The 15,080-nt window shown below is 41.9% G+C and overlaps 1 protein-coding gene across 1 annotated transcript; it reads left to right on the top strand.

Moving 5' to 3' along the window:
* The first annotated feature begins 3,512 nt into the window (after positions 1-3,512).
* Positions 3,513-12,188, top strand: LOC138974601 (uncharacterized). Its single transcript, XM_070347322.1, has 6 exons — positions 3,513-3,723; positions 6,110-6,347; positions 7,921-8,033; positions 10,291-10,558; positions 11,381-11,499; positions 11,815-12,188. The coding sequence occupies exons 1-6, from the start codon at positions 3,573-3,575 to the stop codon at positions 12,186-12,188; spliced, it is 1,263 nt and encodes a 420-aa protein (XP_070203423.1). The 5' UTR covers positions 3,513-3,572.
* Positions 12,189-15,080: the final 2,892 nt, after the last annotated feature.

Genomic DNA, 15,080 nt, shown 5'->3' with positions numbered 1-15,080 from the left:
CTCTTACGGTTTCCTCTCTCTAACATACGCACACACACACACACGCATACACACACACACACACACACACACACTTATCATTCATGCACACAGAACACACAATCACATAGACAGACAGACACGCGCACACACCGACACATGCACACACACACAGATACAAGCACCCACACGCACGCACACACACACACACATAATATATATATAGGAATGTTTTGTGAACAACGGATAATAGCCGCTACTCGCATGTGTAGCAAAAGTGAGCGTACATACTCACCCTGGTCGTCCAGCCGTTGTCCGTTGCCCGTCTTTATCTGTCTGTACTGAACATTACCTTTGGATATTTCTCCAACGCTATGAAGTGAAGAAACACCAAATGTTGCAAAATGTTGTATGACCCCAAGAGCTCAAAAAAGATACTTGAGAACCTTGACCTTACCTTAAGGTCAAGGTCACAGGGAGAATGAATGTGGTCTAAAAACTGCAAAATTTCACATTGTGCCAGTTTTCTGGAAAACAAATTAAAAACAGCGGGCTTAGTTTTGTATGGTATACAAGAAAAAGAAAGCCTTATCTTCTGATACCATTTTGGTTGACCTCGCTTCAATGTCAAGGTCACAGGAGTCCTTCAAAGTTGAATTGTATACATGTTTTGAAGTGACCTTGACCCTGAACTATGAAAAAAATCTTTCAAACTTCATAATTGTGTGGGGCACATGTTATATACTGATATTGAGCCACATTTAGTCACATATCATCAAGGTCAAGGTCACTTTGCCCCTTATGAAATGTGACTGAAACGGGCAATTGAATCACTAAAAGTGACAATGTCTCTTTGTAGAAAGTGCCAATAAGTATGTTTATGCTTCCTATGTCTTGAATTGATAGCCTTGTGATGTGTGACCTTTGATGATCTTGACCTTGGCCAAAGGTCATGTGTAATTTGGTAGGAAAAATCTGTAAAACAGTTCTAATAGTGTACAATGTCCTTGCCAGCTTCAGTTGTTAGACCTTCACCTTCAAGGTCACCTGAAGGTCAAGGTCACTTTAAGACAAAGGTCAAGCATGAGAGTCGCATGGGCTTTGCTTTGTTAAGATTTTTTACCAAGACACATGGATTTCTTTACCCGGCTTGGTCACATTTTTCATAGGGGTCAATGTGACCTTGACCCTAACGATATGTGACCAGATGTGGCTCACTATGAAATTCTAACAAACGCCCCACTCAGTGTTTAAGTTTGTAAGAGATATCGTCCATAGTAAAGTTAAAGGGGCAAGCTCACATCAAAATATGTCTACAATTCAACTTTGAAGGGCTCCTCTGACCTTGACATTGAAGCGAGGTCAACCAAAATGGTATCAGAAGATAAGGCTTTCTTTTTCTTGTATACCATACAAAACTAAGCCCGCTGTTTTTAATTTGTTTTCCAGAAAACTGGCACAATGTGAAATTTTGCAGTTTTTAGACCACATTCATTCTCCCTGTGACCTTGACCTTAAGGTAAGGTCAAGGTTCTCAAGTATCTTTTTTGAGCTCTTGGGGTCATACAACATTTTGCAACATTTGGTGTTTCTTCACTTCATAGCGTTGGAGAAATATCCAAAGGTAATGTTCAGTACAGACAGATAAAGACGGGCAACGGACAACGGCTGGACGACCAGGGTGAGTATGTACGCTCACTTTTGCTACACATGCGAGTAGCGGCTATTATCCGTTGTTCACAAAACATTCCTATATAATGTTTGGAAACAATGGTAGGGATAAAAATCAACCGTTTCCAACTGTGCCAAAAAATCAAAAAGACGCGTTCTATAACGGTCAAACGGTCCCTTAACAGACTTGGGCGGGGTCATCTAACGGTTGGCAGACAGCACAAACACCCTGTGACTGCTCGCAAGGAAAAACTAAATCTGGATGGCAGTATGGCTACAACTACGTCGTTTAGTGTAACCATAACCCCTGAATGTATGAACAGCAGAAAAGGCTGTCTTTGACGTCACTGTATAATAAGAAGCACAAAAGGGATTTTTTGGAACTTTCTCTTGGTTGGAGACAAACATGTCCGCAATGCATTCGTGCATCAAGCTATCCATGCAGTCGTTTATTGTTGATTCTTTAGCTCCTCTATGGCAGGCGGATTTTCACTTTGTTTTCCTTCAATTTCACTGTGGGAGTTGTTCTTAACATACGTTTGTTAAGAAAATTTTGGCTGATTGTAAAACAGCTGTAATATACGGCAGTCCAGGTTGTCCTTCAACTGTAAAAATGAAATAATGCTCTTTAAAGTATCATTTACAACAGTGGTGGCTGTTTTCACAAGTATGCTACAAAAAACACGACAATACATAATACATAAGGAAAAGCCCTATGTTTGGTCAGTTGGTGAGATAGGTAAATGTTATTTTTGTGTGACAGTTCTGATGGTTTTCAAAGGGCTAATTCTTTGCTTTTCGACATATGCCCAACTGAAAACGCTTTAGCAACTCAAGTGCACACGACAACCATCTAAATAGACTACATGTTCGCAGAAAACACAATACTGAATATAGAGGGAAAAATAACGGCTCTTTTTAAAAGCACTTTTAGTAGTGAAGTACTTTTAGGATTGTTTGGAATTTTTTACCAGCAGACACCCTTTTACTGCTGAGTGTCTTAGTATTGTAAGATGTGTGATTTGAATTTTGGTTTAAAGGTGCCTTTGGTTTGAACACCCCTACCCCTACGAGGCAGAAATACAAAGAAATAGAAGGAAATTGAGCCTATTTGGAACCAGACTTTAGTATGTTCCCATGGGGGGATTCACGGTGCGAATGACACTGCGTCAGCTTTTTCATTTATCTTTAGTATTTTCTTCAACTTTAACTTTTAGGACCATGTATGAGGTTGTGGCAAGCTAAATACACAACACGACGACGTCTCGGAAAAATAGTAAGGATTATATAGGGAAAAACAACAGTGTCAGTTAAAGTCCGTTTTGAAGGTGTTAGTGGTTGGGGATTTTGAAAAGCATCAGACATCAGGCAGATACAATCCTTTCTGCGTGTTCTGGTGCAGAAAGAGTTTTCAGTTTATACATTGGGGTGACCAGTAGATACCATTTTACAACCATACCCCCAAACGACATTTACAGAGCCCAAAGAAGGATTTGGGTCAATTTCAAAGCCATTTTTCCGTATGAAGCGCCAACTTTATATGAAAATGTGTTTAATAAACATCAAAGGACTGAGGTTGAACTTTCTGATAAGGGACATTTTAAACCTAGTCATTGTCACTTCAACGTTGTTCTCTAATATGCCTGGACTAAAGCTTTGGAGTGAACAAACGACTTTCATACTCATGTTCTATTTTAGGGGGAACACTTAGCTGACGTTTTGCCCAGACAATCACGCAAGATTCTATCCCAGTATCCGAGCAGTCTCAGCTAGAAAGAAGAATGCCGTATGCAATATGGTTCGTGTCACCGAGACTAGAACGAAATACTTATTTTTAAGGTATTTCATATGACGTCACCTTATTTGTTTGCAGTGACGTCATGTCGCAGAGTTCTACGTACATGTTCACCGATTGAGTTGCAATGGCAAAGACCAACACTCAAGTTGCGAATTGTTTTGTTCTGATGGCGTTGACGGTTTGTTGGGTTGATAGCATGCAGAACGTCAAGGCGCAATCCCTTCAGCTTGTGTTGCTCGGACTGGGGCTGCTGCAACCTGGCTTGGCACAGGAAAGTAAGTGTGCATCGTTTCCATCACACACACACACACCACACACACACACACACACACACACACACACGTACGCCCACACACACGCATGCGCGCACGCACGCACATACACACACACAGCCACACACACACACATAATAAGCACACGTAAAACAGCATCATACGATGATTTTCTGCCTAAAGTTCAAATACTTTCGTTTGGACAGCAATGTCGCGCTTTGTGTGATAAAAACCCAGGCATCAATACCAGAATCGTAATTCCCACCGGGTAGTGGTTGTGGGGTTCACCACAGGACGTGAATACAGCTGTACTTGACATTCAGGGGTGTGTGCAGCGCTATTTTGAAATACGTTTTTGCATTGTTGTAACATGTACACCATGGTGTTAAAGGACTGGGTGGCCGAGTGGTAACCCACTTGTGCTCGGAAGCGAGAGGTTGCGAGTTCGACCCTGGGTCAGGGCGTTAGCAATTTTCTCCCCCCTTTCCTAACCTAGGTGGTGGGTTCAAGTGCTAGTCTTTCGGATGAGACGAAAAACCGAGATCCCTTCGTGTACATTACATTGGCGTGTGCACGTTAAAGATCCCACGATTGACAAAAGGGTCTTTCCTGGCAAAATTGTATAGGCACAGATAAAAAAATGTCCACCAAAATACCCGTGTGACTTCAATATGAAGCTTATATAGCGCGTATTCCGTGGGTACAGTTTTAAGCGCTTGTCGAAGAGTTGTCAACACAGGACTAACAAAGAAACTAACATCTTCAGACGGACACGAACCCTATCACACACTAGCAAACCCTGGTAAACATACAACAAACAACTGTTTAACAACAATGTACACATCAATAGCTAGGTCCAAACAAAATAATATTAAGCACAAAGAAAACATGTCTTTTGGGGCACAACACATCGCGTCGAACATGAAAGTCGCAGCCAGCTACGGGAAGAACTGAGTCTTCAACCTACTCTTGAACGCGTCAAGAGAGGGGCTCTGGCGAAGCTCAAGCGGCAGGGAGTTCCAGACGGAGGGGCCCGCGGAGGGAAATGCACGCTGACCAGCAGATGCGAGTTTCGAGCGAGGGATGTGGAGGCGGAGAGGGTCAGCAGCAGAACGAAGGGGACGGTCGGAGGGCTGGGTGTACAGGTCCAGGGAGGTTTGAAATAAAATAACTTGGAATAATAGGCCGTGAAAAGTAGGATATGCGCGGAAATGGCTGCGATCTGCTGGCCGATGTGAATGCGTGATGTATTGTGTAAACAAAATTCCATCTCACACGGCATAAATAAATCCCTGCGCCTTGAATATGTGCGCGATATAAATTGCATAAAATAGAAATAAAAAAATCAAAAAAATCCCTGCGCTTAGAACTGTACCCATGGAATACGCGCGATATAAGCCTCATATTGATTGATTGATTAAAGGCACACTCCTGCTCGCTGGGCCAGTACACAACTGAACAGGCATTGACGTGGCATAAGAACATTCCTCCACTTTGACACATACTAAACATTAACGCCTTGACTGCTTGCTCTGGTGAGTTAGACTGTTTGCATGAATTAATGTATGACAAAGTGACTAGTGGCGTTTACAAAATCAATTGCATCAACATGTTTCCACTGTGTACAGAAAACACCCAGGCTGTTCAATGTTGGTATGTGACAAAGTGGAGGGATAGTCGTATCCCGTGTAAAAGCCTGGTCAGATAGATCTGAGACAGAAGGCCGAACTGTTAACAAGGTATGCAGTGTGCCTTACAACAGTCAAAGCAGGAGTGGGGTTGGTTAGATCTCTGGATTACAAGATTGCAAGAAAACAAGATTGGATGAAAGCAATCATTAATCATTACTGTCATGATGCATCAGTGAGGTGGATTCCATTCGATGACGGTATTCACGAAGAGCGAACATCTGTATTGGTCTGTGACGGAATATAGCACCTTTAAGGAGCGATAGGCAAACGGTTTCACAAAAGCCCCCCACCCCCACTCCCTCACCTGTGAGTCCCTGCGACCTGTACGTTCTAGAATCTGAAAAAAACCCAACAAAAACCAGAAGCTAAAGCGGGAGGTCTACCTGCATGTTGTCAGATGTACAGCAAGCTGTGTAGTAATCTCTATGTCTGTAGTTTATGTTTGTCAGGTTTGCAATTACTGCTGAATCTTAAGTTTGTCTATAAATGCGCCCGAAGTCGACGTCGCGAAGTCCTTTTACTGAAAACTCAATGGCAAGGCTTCGTGCAGCCAGTTTCTATGTTTCTTGCACAGGGCCCAGGGGCAGTTGATAGCCTGAAGTTGATGGTGGAAGGTCAAACAACACCAAGCAGCTGGAAGCCGGAGAGCACATTATGCAGTTCAGATCCTACAGGTCAAGTCTTGTCTTTCACTACAGGGGCAGTTCAAAGCCTGGAGCTGACGGTGGAAGGTCAAACAACGCCGCCCACCACCACCACACTGCTGGAAGCCGGAGAGCACATCGTGCAGTGTACGGCCATCGGCTTCTCCCCATGGAATTTGATGATCAACTTCACCATGTGGGCACAGCCTTCAGCCCGCGGTCAGCCTCGGGGGAACACCATGGTCATTTCGGACACGGAGCTTTCTGGGCGGGCAGGCACTGTGCTGTACAGGTTAGTTATCGACAGGTTTCCTAATTGAGTATTTTATGACTCTAATTATTTTTTCTATTGACTCCTCTGATTAGTCAGGATAGTTTCATGAATGAGCAACGTTGAGGCCATCCGGCCGGCCAGCCGTCCGCAGACAACAAACTTAACGTGGAGGTTATATCGGATGTGTGAAAAGCTAGAGCTTTCAAACTGTGCACACTTCCAGGGTTTGATGATCTCCCGACATGACCCCAATTTGGTCGACCTTGGGGTCACAGCGGGGTCATGTTCGGTTCATAACATCTGAACATTCGGGATTTATTTGAAGTTTTTGAAGTTAGAGCCTCCAATTTTCGCAAAAAATATGACACGAATTTTAAGGTCACAGCAGACGCTCTGTCACTAATAACAATGTCCACTAAGCTATCAAGGAAATGAGTCCACTTCATCATAATATTTCGCCATTGTTTGATTTGGGGTCACAGCTTAGTGTCTTAATGTTGTAATTTATTCTTTGCTAGACTAGCGGTGATGACATCTTTCTCTAGTGTCATTGTGCCGGAAATGTGGTCACTGAACAAGAACAAAACATCTGAGAACACAGGGACTTGAAAGGCCGGGAGGCAATCATCTGTTGGGGCAGGAGGGGGGGGGGGGGTGGTCTAAAGGAGTGGTCTTACAAGGCAGGTAGTCTTCTGTTGGGGGCAGGGGTGGTCTTTAAAAGGAGGGAGTTTTCTGTTGGGGGGAAAGGGGGGTGGGGGTGGTCTTAAGAAGGCAGGGAGTCTTCTGTTGGGGACATGGGGGGAGGGGGGGGGGTCTTAGAAGTGATGGAGTCTAGCTTCTGTTGGGGGCGAATGGGAGTGGTCTTAAAAAGGGGGATGTTCTGGCAGGGGGCAGGGGGGACGAGGGGGGGGGTGGTCTTAAGAAGACAGGGAGTCTACTGTTTGGGGCATAGGGGGTGTGGTCTTAAAAGGGATGGAGTCTAGCTTCTCGGGCAGGTCGGGATGGTCTTAAGAAAGAGGGTGGTCTTAAAAAGGAGGGAGTTTCCTGTTGGGGGCAGGGGGTGTCTTAAAATGGAGGGAGTCTTGTATTGGGGACAGGCGGTCTTAAAATGCAGGGAGTCTTCTGTTGAGGCAGGGGGAAGGGGGGGGGGGGGGGGTCTGAAAAGAGAGGGAGTCTTCGGTTGGGAGCAGGGGGGGAATTACTCGTTAGCATACTATAGTACTACCCAATAGTATATATCAGCAGTTATGTCCTCAACAGATATATATGAATTGTGTTAGAAACGACGATGACACTCTCAAAGACATAACAAATGTGATGATGACGAAGACGATGATGACCATGATGATGAATGATGATGCCGATGATGACCATGGGGACGATGATGACCATGATGATGATGATGGTGATGGTGATGTTGGTGGTAATGATGATGATGATGATGATGATGATGATGATGATGATGATGATGATGATGATGATGATGATGATGATGATGATGATGATGATGACGACGACGATGATGATAATGACGACGACGAATACGACGACGATGAAGATGATGATAATGACTGCCACTCCTTTCGTGCAGGGCTTCACAGTACTTTGCAATTCAGGTAAAGAGAACCACGACAAGTCTCTCCTGCTACGAAGATGAGAGCTTCAAAGGACCTCCTGTTACTACAACCCTCCACGTTTATAAGTGTGAGTGCACTAGTTTTTCTTTCTCAAAAGGTCGCCTCTCTAGACCCAATCCGTCCCCCTCACCCCCTCCCCGTTATTGTTTATACGCTGAACACAACATGTTCAAGGAAAAGTCGAAGGTTTCGAAAATACGTCAAAGCCGTGGCCATCAAATGAAAAAGAAATCAATCTCAGAATAAAATCATCCTCCAAAAAGCTTATCAATTTGTTTTTGTTGTTGTAATTCAAGATTTATTGTTGCTTCGTAAAGCAGTCACGTCTAAGCCTCTGGAGTTTAAGGTGCAACTACATGACCTTGTTTTATCTGACCTCATTCCCCCTCTGATTCTTTCCATCTGTAAACTGGAAGGGCTCTTCATTTGTGTGAGAAGCTACACTTTGTGGGCTCTACTTTTAGCGACTGAAAAGTTTCCAATGCTCAAATGCGCGAACTATACATATCTGGAGCAGACAACACATACATACCGCTTTTAAACTAACAACTTCAAGTTTCAACACACGAAAAACAATATACAATCTATGAGTTCGGTTGATTTCTGAATCGAAATCTACCTTGTAGGGCGAGCAAGGTCTCAAGGCAAGTAACTCTCTTTCTTTGTGTAGAGACTAGATTAGTTCCTCTTCAGGATTTCTACAAACTGGGCCACTTCGACAAAAGACTGCAATCTGACAGTCAATTATCACCTATATTTCATTTCATGAATGTCAAGAAAATGAAGCAGTCCCATACAATGTATTGCCTCAGAAAACCGAATTCCATGCAGTATTTGACGTTTGAACATGGGGCACAAGAGTACGACCGAAGAAAATTTCCTTAGCGACACCTAAACATGTAAAGAACACAAAAGTACCTGCCTTTATCGCCTCAGTAGAACAACGGCATAACTATGCACTTGATTTTATTCCAAACCAAATAAACTCCTGTGAAGTGTTAGCAGAATTGAATGATTTTCACGGAAACTCTTCAATCGCAAAATAATCCTTGTTTGCGCAGGTAGACTGGCTGGCAGAGTGGTTAGGAGTCGATGAAGCAACATTTCAATCATTCTGATGAATAGTTGGGAAATTATCTTGTCATCCGCAAACTAACATGTTTTGATTCATCGCTTTGGTTATTTTGTATTTTATAGTTTTTACTAAGTCAATCTAAAAGCAACATTTGTTTGGATCATATTCTATTAATTTACATACATTGAAGAAAATGCACACCAAATGTTACTACAAACAGTTCTGTTTCATGAATGTTGTGGTCAAATGACTTAAAGGAAAAAAACGGTGTATTTAAGGGTAGCTCCTACCTTTAAAATGGGGGTAAACTGTCAGAGTTTATGAATAGAAAATGTGAGAAAACTGGGTCTTGAAAGGGCAGAAGGTCTAATCGGGGGAATAAGGCCTTAAAAGGGAGGGAGTCTTCTGTGGGGTAGGATGGTTGGGGGAGTGGTGGTGAAAAGGGAGAGAGTCTTCTATCGGATGGTTTGTTTGTTTGTTTGTTTGCTTAACGCCCAGCCGACCACGAAGGGCCATATCAGGGCGGTGCTGCTTTGACATTTAACGTGCGCCACACACAAGACAGAAGTCGCAGCACAGGCTTCATGTCTCACCCAGTCACATTATTCTGACACCGGACCAACCAGTCCTAGCACTAACCCCATAATGCCAGACGCCAGGCGGAGGAGCCACTAGATTGCCAATTTTAAAGTCTTAGGTATGACCCGGCCGGGGTACGAACCCACGACCTCCCGATCACGGGGCGGACGCCTTACCACTAGGCCAACCGTGCCGGTCTATGGGATGGTGAGGTTGGGGATTAGGGGTGGGGGTCTTGAAGGGGAAGGATCACGTCTTGTTGTTGGGAAGAGGGGGGGGGGGGGTCTTATATATAAAGGGGGGTTTCAAAGTAATGGGAATTTAATGACGAAGGAGAGTCGAGTCGTGTAAGCATTTGCTTTTCTTGTTTTATTTGCAATGCCTGCAAATTAGGCCAAGCAGATGTGTTATATATAGAACAATCCTAATTTATCTCATCTAATATTTTCTAATCATATCGGTTGAAGGGACATACACACACAAAAAAACCTAATCGAATCCTATCTCACCTTAACATATCTAATCTTATCGTATCCTATATCTTATCTTATGTAATCTTATCTCATCTGATCGTATTTCATCGAATCGTATTTCTTATTTCCATTTCCTATTGAATCTTTTCAAATCGTCTCACATCGTATCGTGTCTGGTCTTAATATCTCTATTGCAGGTTCACTGCACTGGGTAGAACCCGCACTGAACGACAATCCTCGATCTGGTGTAACATCGCCCGGCTGCAATTTCAGACAGCCATATCACGATACAATCAGATGTGAGGCGAGCTTGTTCTGCGGGGGATCTACCCTTGCCTCCGTACCGCATCCGATCCAATTTGAAGTCTGGTTGGACAAGAAAAAGCTTGACATACCTCTCGTCACCGACGTCCGCATACAACAGCGTATGGAAGGCGTTCATAGTGTTGCCATGGGATTGTACGAGTAAGCCGTTCAACTGCTGTTGTGTCTATATGTTTGTCCTTGTGTTTGTCACTGTGCGCCGTTCAGTCTGTGGAGTAGAGTGCAGTCTCTCTGTTATTCTGTCGGTTTTTTTTGTTTATTTTATATTTCTGCCTGTTTCTCTGTTTCTCTCTCTTTTTCCGTCGTTTTTTTCTCTCTGTCACACACACACACACACACACGCACACACACACACACACACACACACACACACACACACACACACACACACACACACACACACACACACACACACACACACACACACACACACTAACACACACACACATTCGGAGCTAGATTTGTGTAAGTTTATGCACTACATTATATAGTCTGTGTGACGCAACATTTTACGACAAGAACGTAGTTCTTCTTCTTCTTTTGTGTTCAGTTTGCTGAAACTCCTACGCTTTTCAAGTGTATGACCATTTAGGCATCGACTTTTCGCTTTCGACGGATACATGCTTGGTATTTTCGTGTTTCTATAACCCCTCTGACATGAATTACAGGACCGATTCCGAGCGCACTTCGTCTTGTGTTTGCGTGTACACACACAGGATGATAAGGCGCACTAGAGCAGGTCTGAAACGAAGATATGAAAACAAAAATTCGTAAATTGTGTTCTCACAAAAGGGGACCTCCATTGTAGCAAGTATTATATATCAGATGATTGTATATACGGCAATAAGACCAAAGATATAATCATATATATTTCGTATAGTATCAGCTTGAAATGTCTACAATAAGAACAGATAGAGTGCGAGCAAATTATCCTTTGTAGTGTCTGTATTTTTTTTTCAACAGTGTTCAGCAGAACTTCAGTACAGATTTCACCAAAAAGGATCATGGAAAGAATGTGACTTGCATAGAAACAATAACGGGGATGAAGTCACGTGTTTCCCTGATGCTCTGCGATCCGCCTGGTGAGTTCATTTGCAACACTGTAATAGCTTGTTGGCAAAATCAGAGCGATTAGGCGCACAACATTCTGAAACAAACAACCAGCCTTGCTGTTGTTTGTATAAATATGTATAAATATAGCCTTGGTCAGTCTCGGTCGTTTACTTTGATGGATTTATTCCATAAATTGGTCGACTGATTGATCGATTTATTCATTGATTGATTGATTGGTTGACTCGTTCATTCACTAACGCATGTATTTAGTGTATTTCCACAATTTAACTGTATTTCCTTTGACAACACATACATTTTCGTCCTTTGATTTTATGGATGACAAGGCACAACCGCAACTACCACCACGACCACCACGACCACCACAACCAACACCCCAAACATCACCACCAAGGACCTCAACGTAGGCAGCAGTAAGGGGAAAACGGTGGCCACTTCAAATGGCTTGGCGATTGGGCTGGGTATAGGTGGGGCCATAGCCGTTCTTACTCTCGCCACCGTCTTTTTCGTGTTCGCGAAGAATCGAGAACTAAGAGTTGAACCTGGCGGTTCTGACCCACCAAGTGAAGGCCGTGATCGTGTGGATGAAGGCCCATCGGCTGTCACAGTCAGTGAGACCACGGGCGTCCAGGAGTATGATGTCCCCATTGAGTCGGAGATTGCCTCGCTGCAGGCTGGGGAACCCAGTGTGGATGTGTGATCATGCTGGTTCTGACGTGTTTGGAGACACAGACAGTTCTTGGTCGTGCATGTTCAAAAGAACTGAGTCTTTTTACATTTAGTCAAGTTATGACTACATGTTTTAACATAGAGGGGGAATCGAGAGGAGGGTCGTGGTCTGTCTGTCTGTGCGTGTGTGTGTGTAGAGCGATTCAGACCAAACTACTGGACCGATCTTTATAAAAATTGACATGAGAGTTCCTGGGAATAATATCCCCGGATGTTTTTTTTTATCATTTTTTCGATAAATATTTTTGATGACGTCGTATCCGGCTTTTTGTAAAAGTTGAGGCGGCACTGTCACACCCTCATTTTTCAATCAAATTGATTGAAATGTTTGTAAAGCAATCTTCGACAAAGGCGGGACTTTGGTATTACATTTCAGCTTGGTGGCTTAAAAATTAATTAATGACTTTGGTCATTAACAATCTGAAAATTGTAATAATTTTTGTTTTATATAAAACGATCCAAATTTACGTTCATCTTATTCTACATCATTTCCTGATTCCAAAAACATATAAATATGTTATATTTGGATTAAAAAGAAGCTCTGAAAATTAAAATATAAAAATTATGATCACAATTAAATTTCCGAAATTGATTTAAAAACAATTTCATCTTATTCCTTGTCGGTTCCTGATTCCAAAAACATGTAGATATGATATGTTTGTATTAAAAACACACTCAGAAAGTTAAAACGAAGAGTGGTACAGAAAAGCGTGCTATGCAGCACAGCGAAACCACTACCGCGCTGAGTTTCACTCCGTTTTGCACAAGTGGCGGACTACGGTCATTGTGAAAAAATGCAGTGCGTTCAGTTTCATTCTGTGAGTTTCACAGCTTGACTAAATGTAGTAATTTCGCCTTACGCGACTTGTTTCTTTTTCTTTTCTTTTCTTTTCTCATCACTTTTTGACCTCAGTTGCTACAACCCTTATCATTTTGTTTTTTGTCAGGGTCGGGGAGCAGCCTTCTTCGTAGGTGCTTTTTATAATCAATTCCAACATTCTGTTATGATATGGCAACCCAAAAAAAGTTAAATGTTTCTGGTCACCCGACCCTACCTAGTCTTTTTCCGCCGACCCTAGACTTTTTTTTATTTATTACATTTGTAAAAAAAAAAAGAAGAAAAAAAAAGCGTCAAAACGAAAGTAACAGACGGCAGACGACACAAGGGGGATAACCCCGCATCCCTTTTGTCTAATTTGTTTTGTAATTTGTTGTCTTTCTCTTTGTATGGTAAGTCCAGTCTCTTTGCGTCACTGTATAGTTATTTTCTACCCTGACCAAACAAACAAACAAACAAAAATCCCTACCTACCTACCCTATTTTGTGTAGCCATGTTACCAGAAACATACAACTTTTTTTGTTGGCCTTTCTACACTCTCTTCTACACAGCGTATCTAATGCAATTATAATGTTGTCTATCTTTAATTTTAATCTACATATTTTGTTCTCTTCGTTCGTAATTCTTATTTTCTTAACTGTAATTCATAATTCAAAATATGTCTAATTTCCATTCGAGTTTCATACTTATAATTCCCGATACACATTTTTGTAATAATAATAAGAACATTAGCATAATCAATAACTTCATGTAAATAATCAGAACTATCTACCTTACCAAATAAACAATCATACATATGAATATTAATGTTTACGTTACACTTAACATAAACCTTCTCTTCAACATATTTCCAAATAATTATTTGAAATTCTTTTTTCAGAAAAAAAAAGTTTCATATAGTCTATTTCGCCAATACAATTTGTACAATCCACGCAATGCAAAATACCCATTTTAAATTACAACATATGTGTTGGGTATATGTTTTTTTTCCAATGCAACAATCTTAATCTTATTTCTTTTATGAAATCGGTTACTAAAGTCCAATGTGTCTGTACGAGTTCAAAACCAAATCTATGTTTCCAAAATCGTATTGCAATTCATGCTTTTTTACTTCTTCTACAACCTCTACATTAAATGTACACTCATTTTCCAATAAACATAATACAAGAACTGAGTCTTATGTGTTTGGAAGTTCTGGGTCTTACATATTTGAAAGTGTTGTGTCTTACGTAATCAAAGGTGATGCATGCGTCTTACTAGACAATCAAAATGAAAGAAAAATCAAAATTACAGGACAGTGAAAGGCACAGTCAGCCTCCCGTAAACCATCACATACACTGCCAGGCTTTTACACACAGTACCAACACCCTTTCAGTTAAACACTCACCGCTTGAGAACATCATAGGTGCCCTCCGTAAAGAGCGAGCAATGTTCAAAGAATTTATTTTTGCTTGGTTTATATTATCCCTGAGCCATCGTGAACCCGCCGGCCGGGTCATACCTAAGACTTTAAAATTGGCAATCTAGTGGCTGCTCCGCCTGGCGTCTGGCATTATGGGGTTAGTGCTAGGACTGGTTGGTCCGGTGTCAGAATAATGTGACTGGGTGAGACATGAAGCCTGTGCTGCGACTTCTGTCTTGTGTGTGGCGCACGTTAAATGTCAAAGCAGCACCGCCCTGATATGGCTCTTTGTGGTCGGCTGGGCGTTAAGCAAACAAACAAACAAACAAACAAACAAACAAACAAACAAACCAACATTGAAAACCAAAAACCAAACTATTTGGTCTCAACAGTCACAACTAATCACGGGATAAACAAACCCGCACACAATATTTAATAAAAAAAAGACGCGGATATAACTAATATAACTAAACGTATACAACATTAACACACGTAAAACAGTAGATATACGTGGATCACAGAAAAAAAAGGAGATTTGTGACAGTTATAAAACTATTTCATTATAAAAAGCATCAACATTAAAATGTATTGCCACGGTCTAAATGTTCAGCAATAATCATTTA

Source organism: Littorina saxatilis, linkage group LG8 (assembly GCF_037325665.1).
Source record: "Littorina saxatilis isolate snail1 linkage group LG8, US_GU_Lsax_2.0, whole genome shotgun sequence".
NCBI lineage: Eukaryota > Metazoa > Mollusca > Gastropoda > Littorinimorpha > Littorinidae > Littorina > Littorina saxatilis.
The sequence above is the reverse complement of the archived record's forward strand: the minus strand, read 5'-3'. Positions and strand labels throughout refer to the sequence as shown.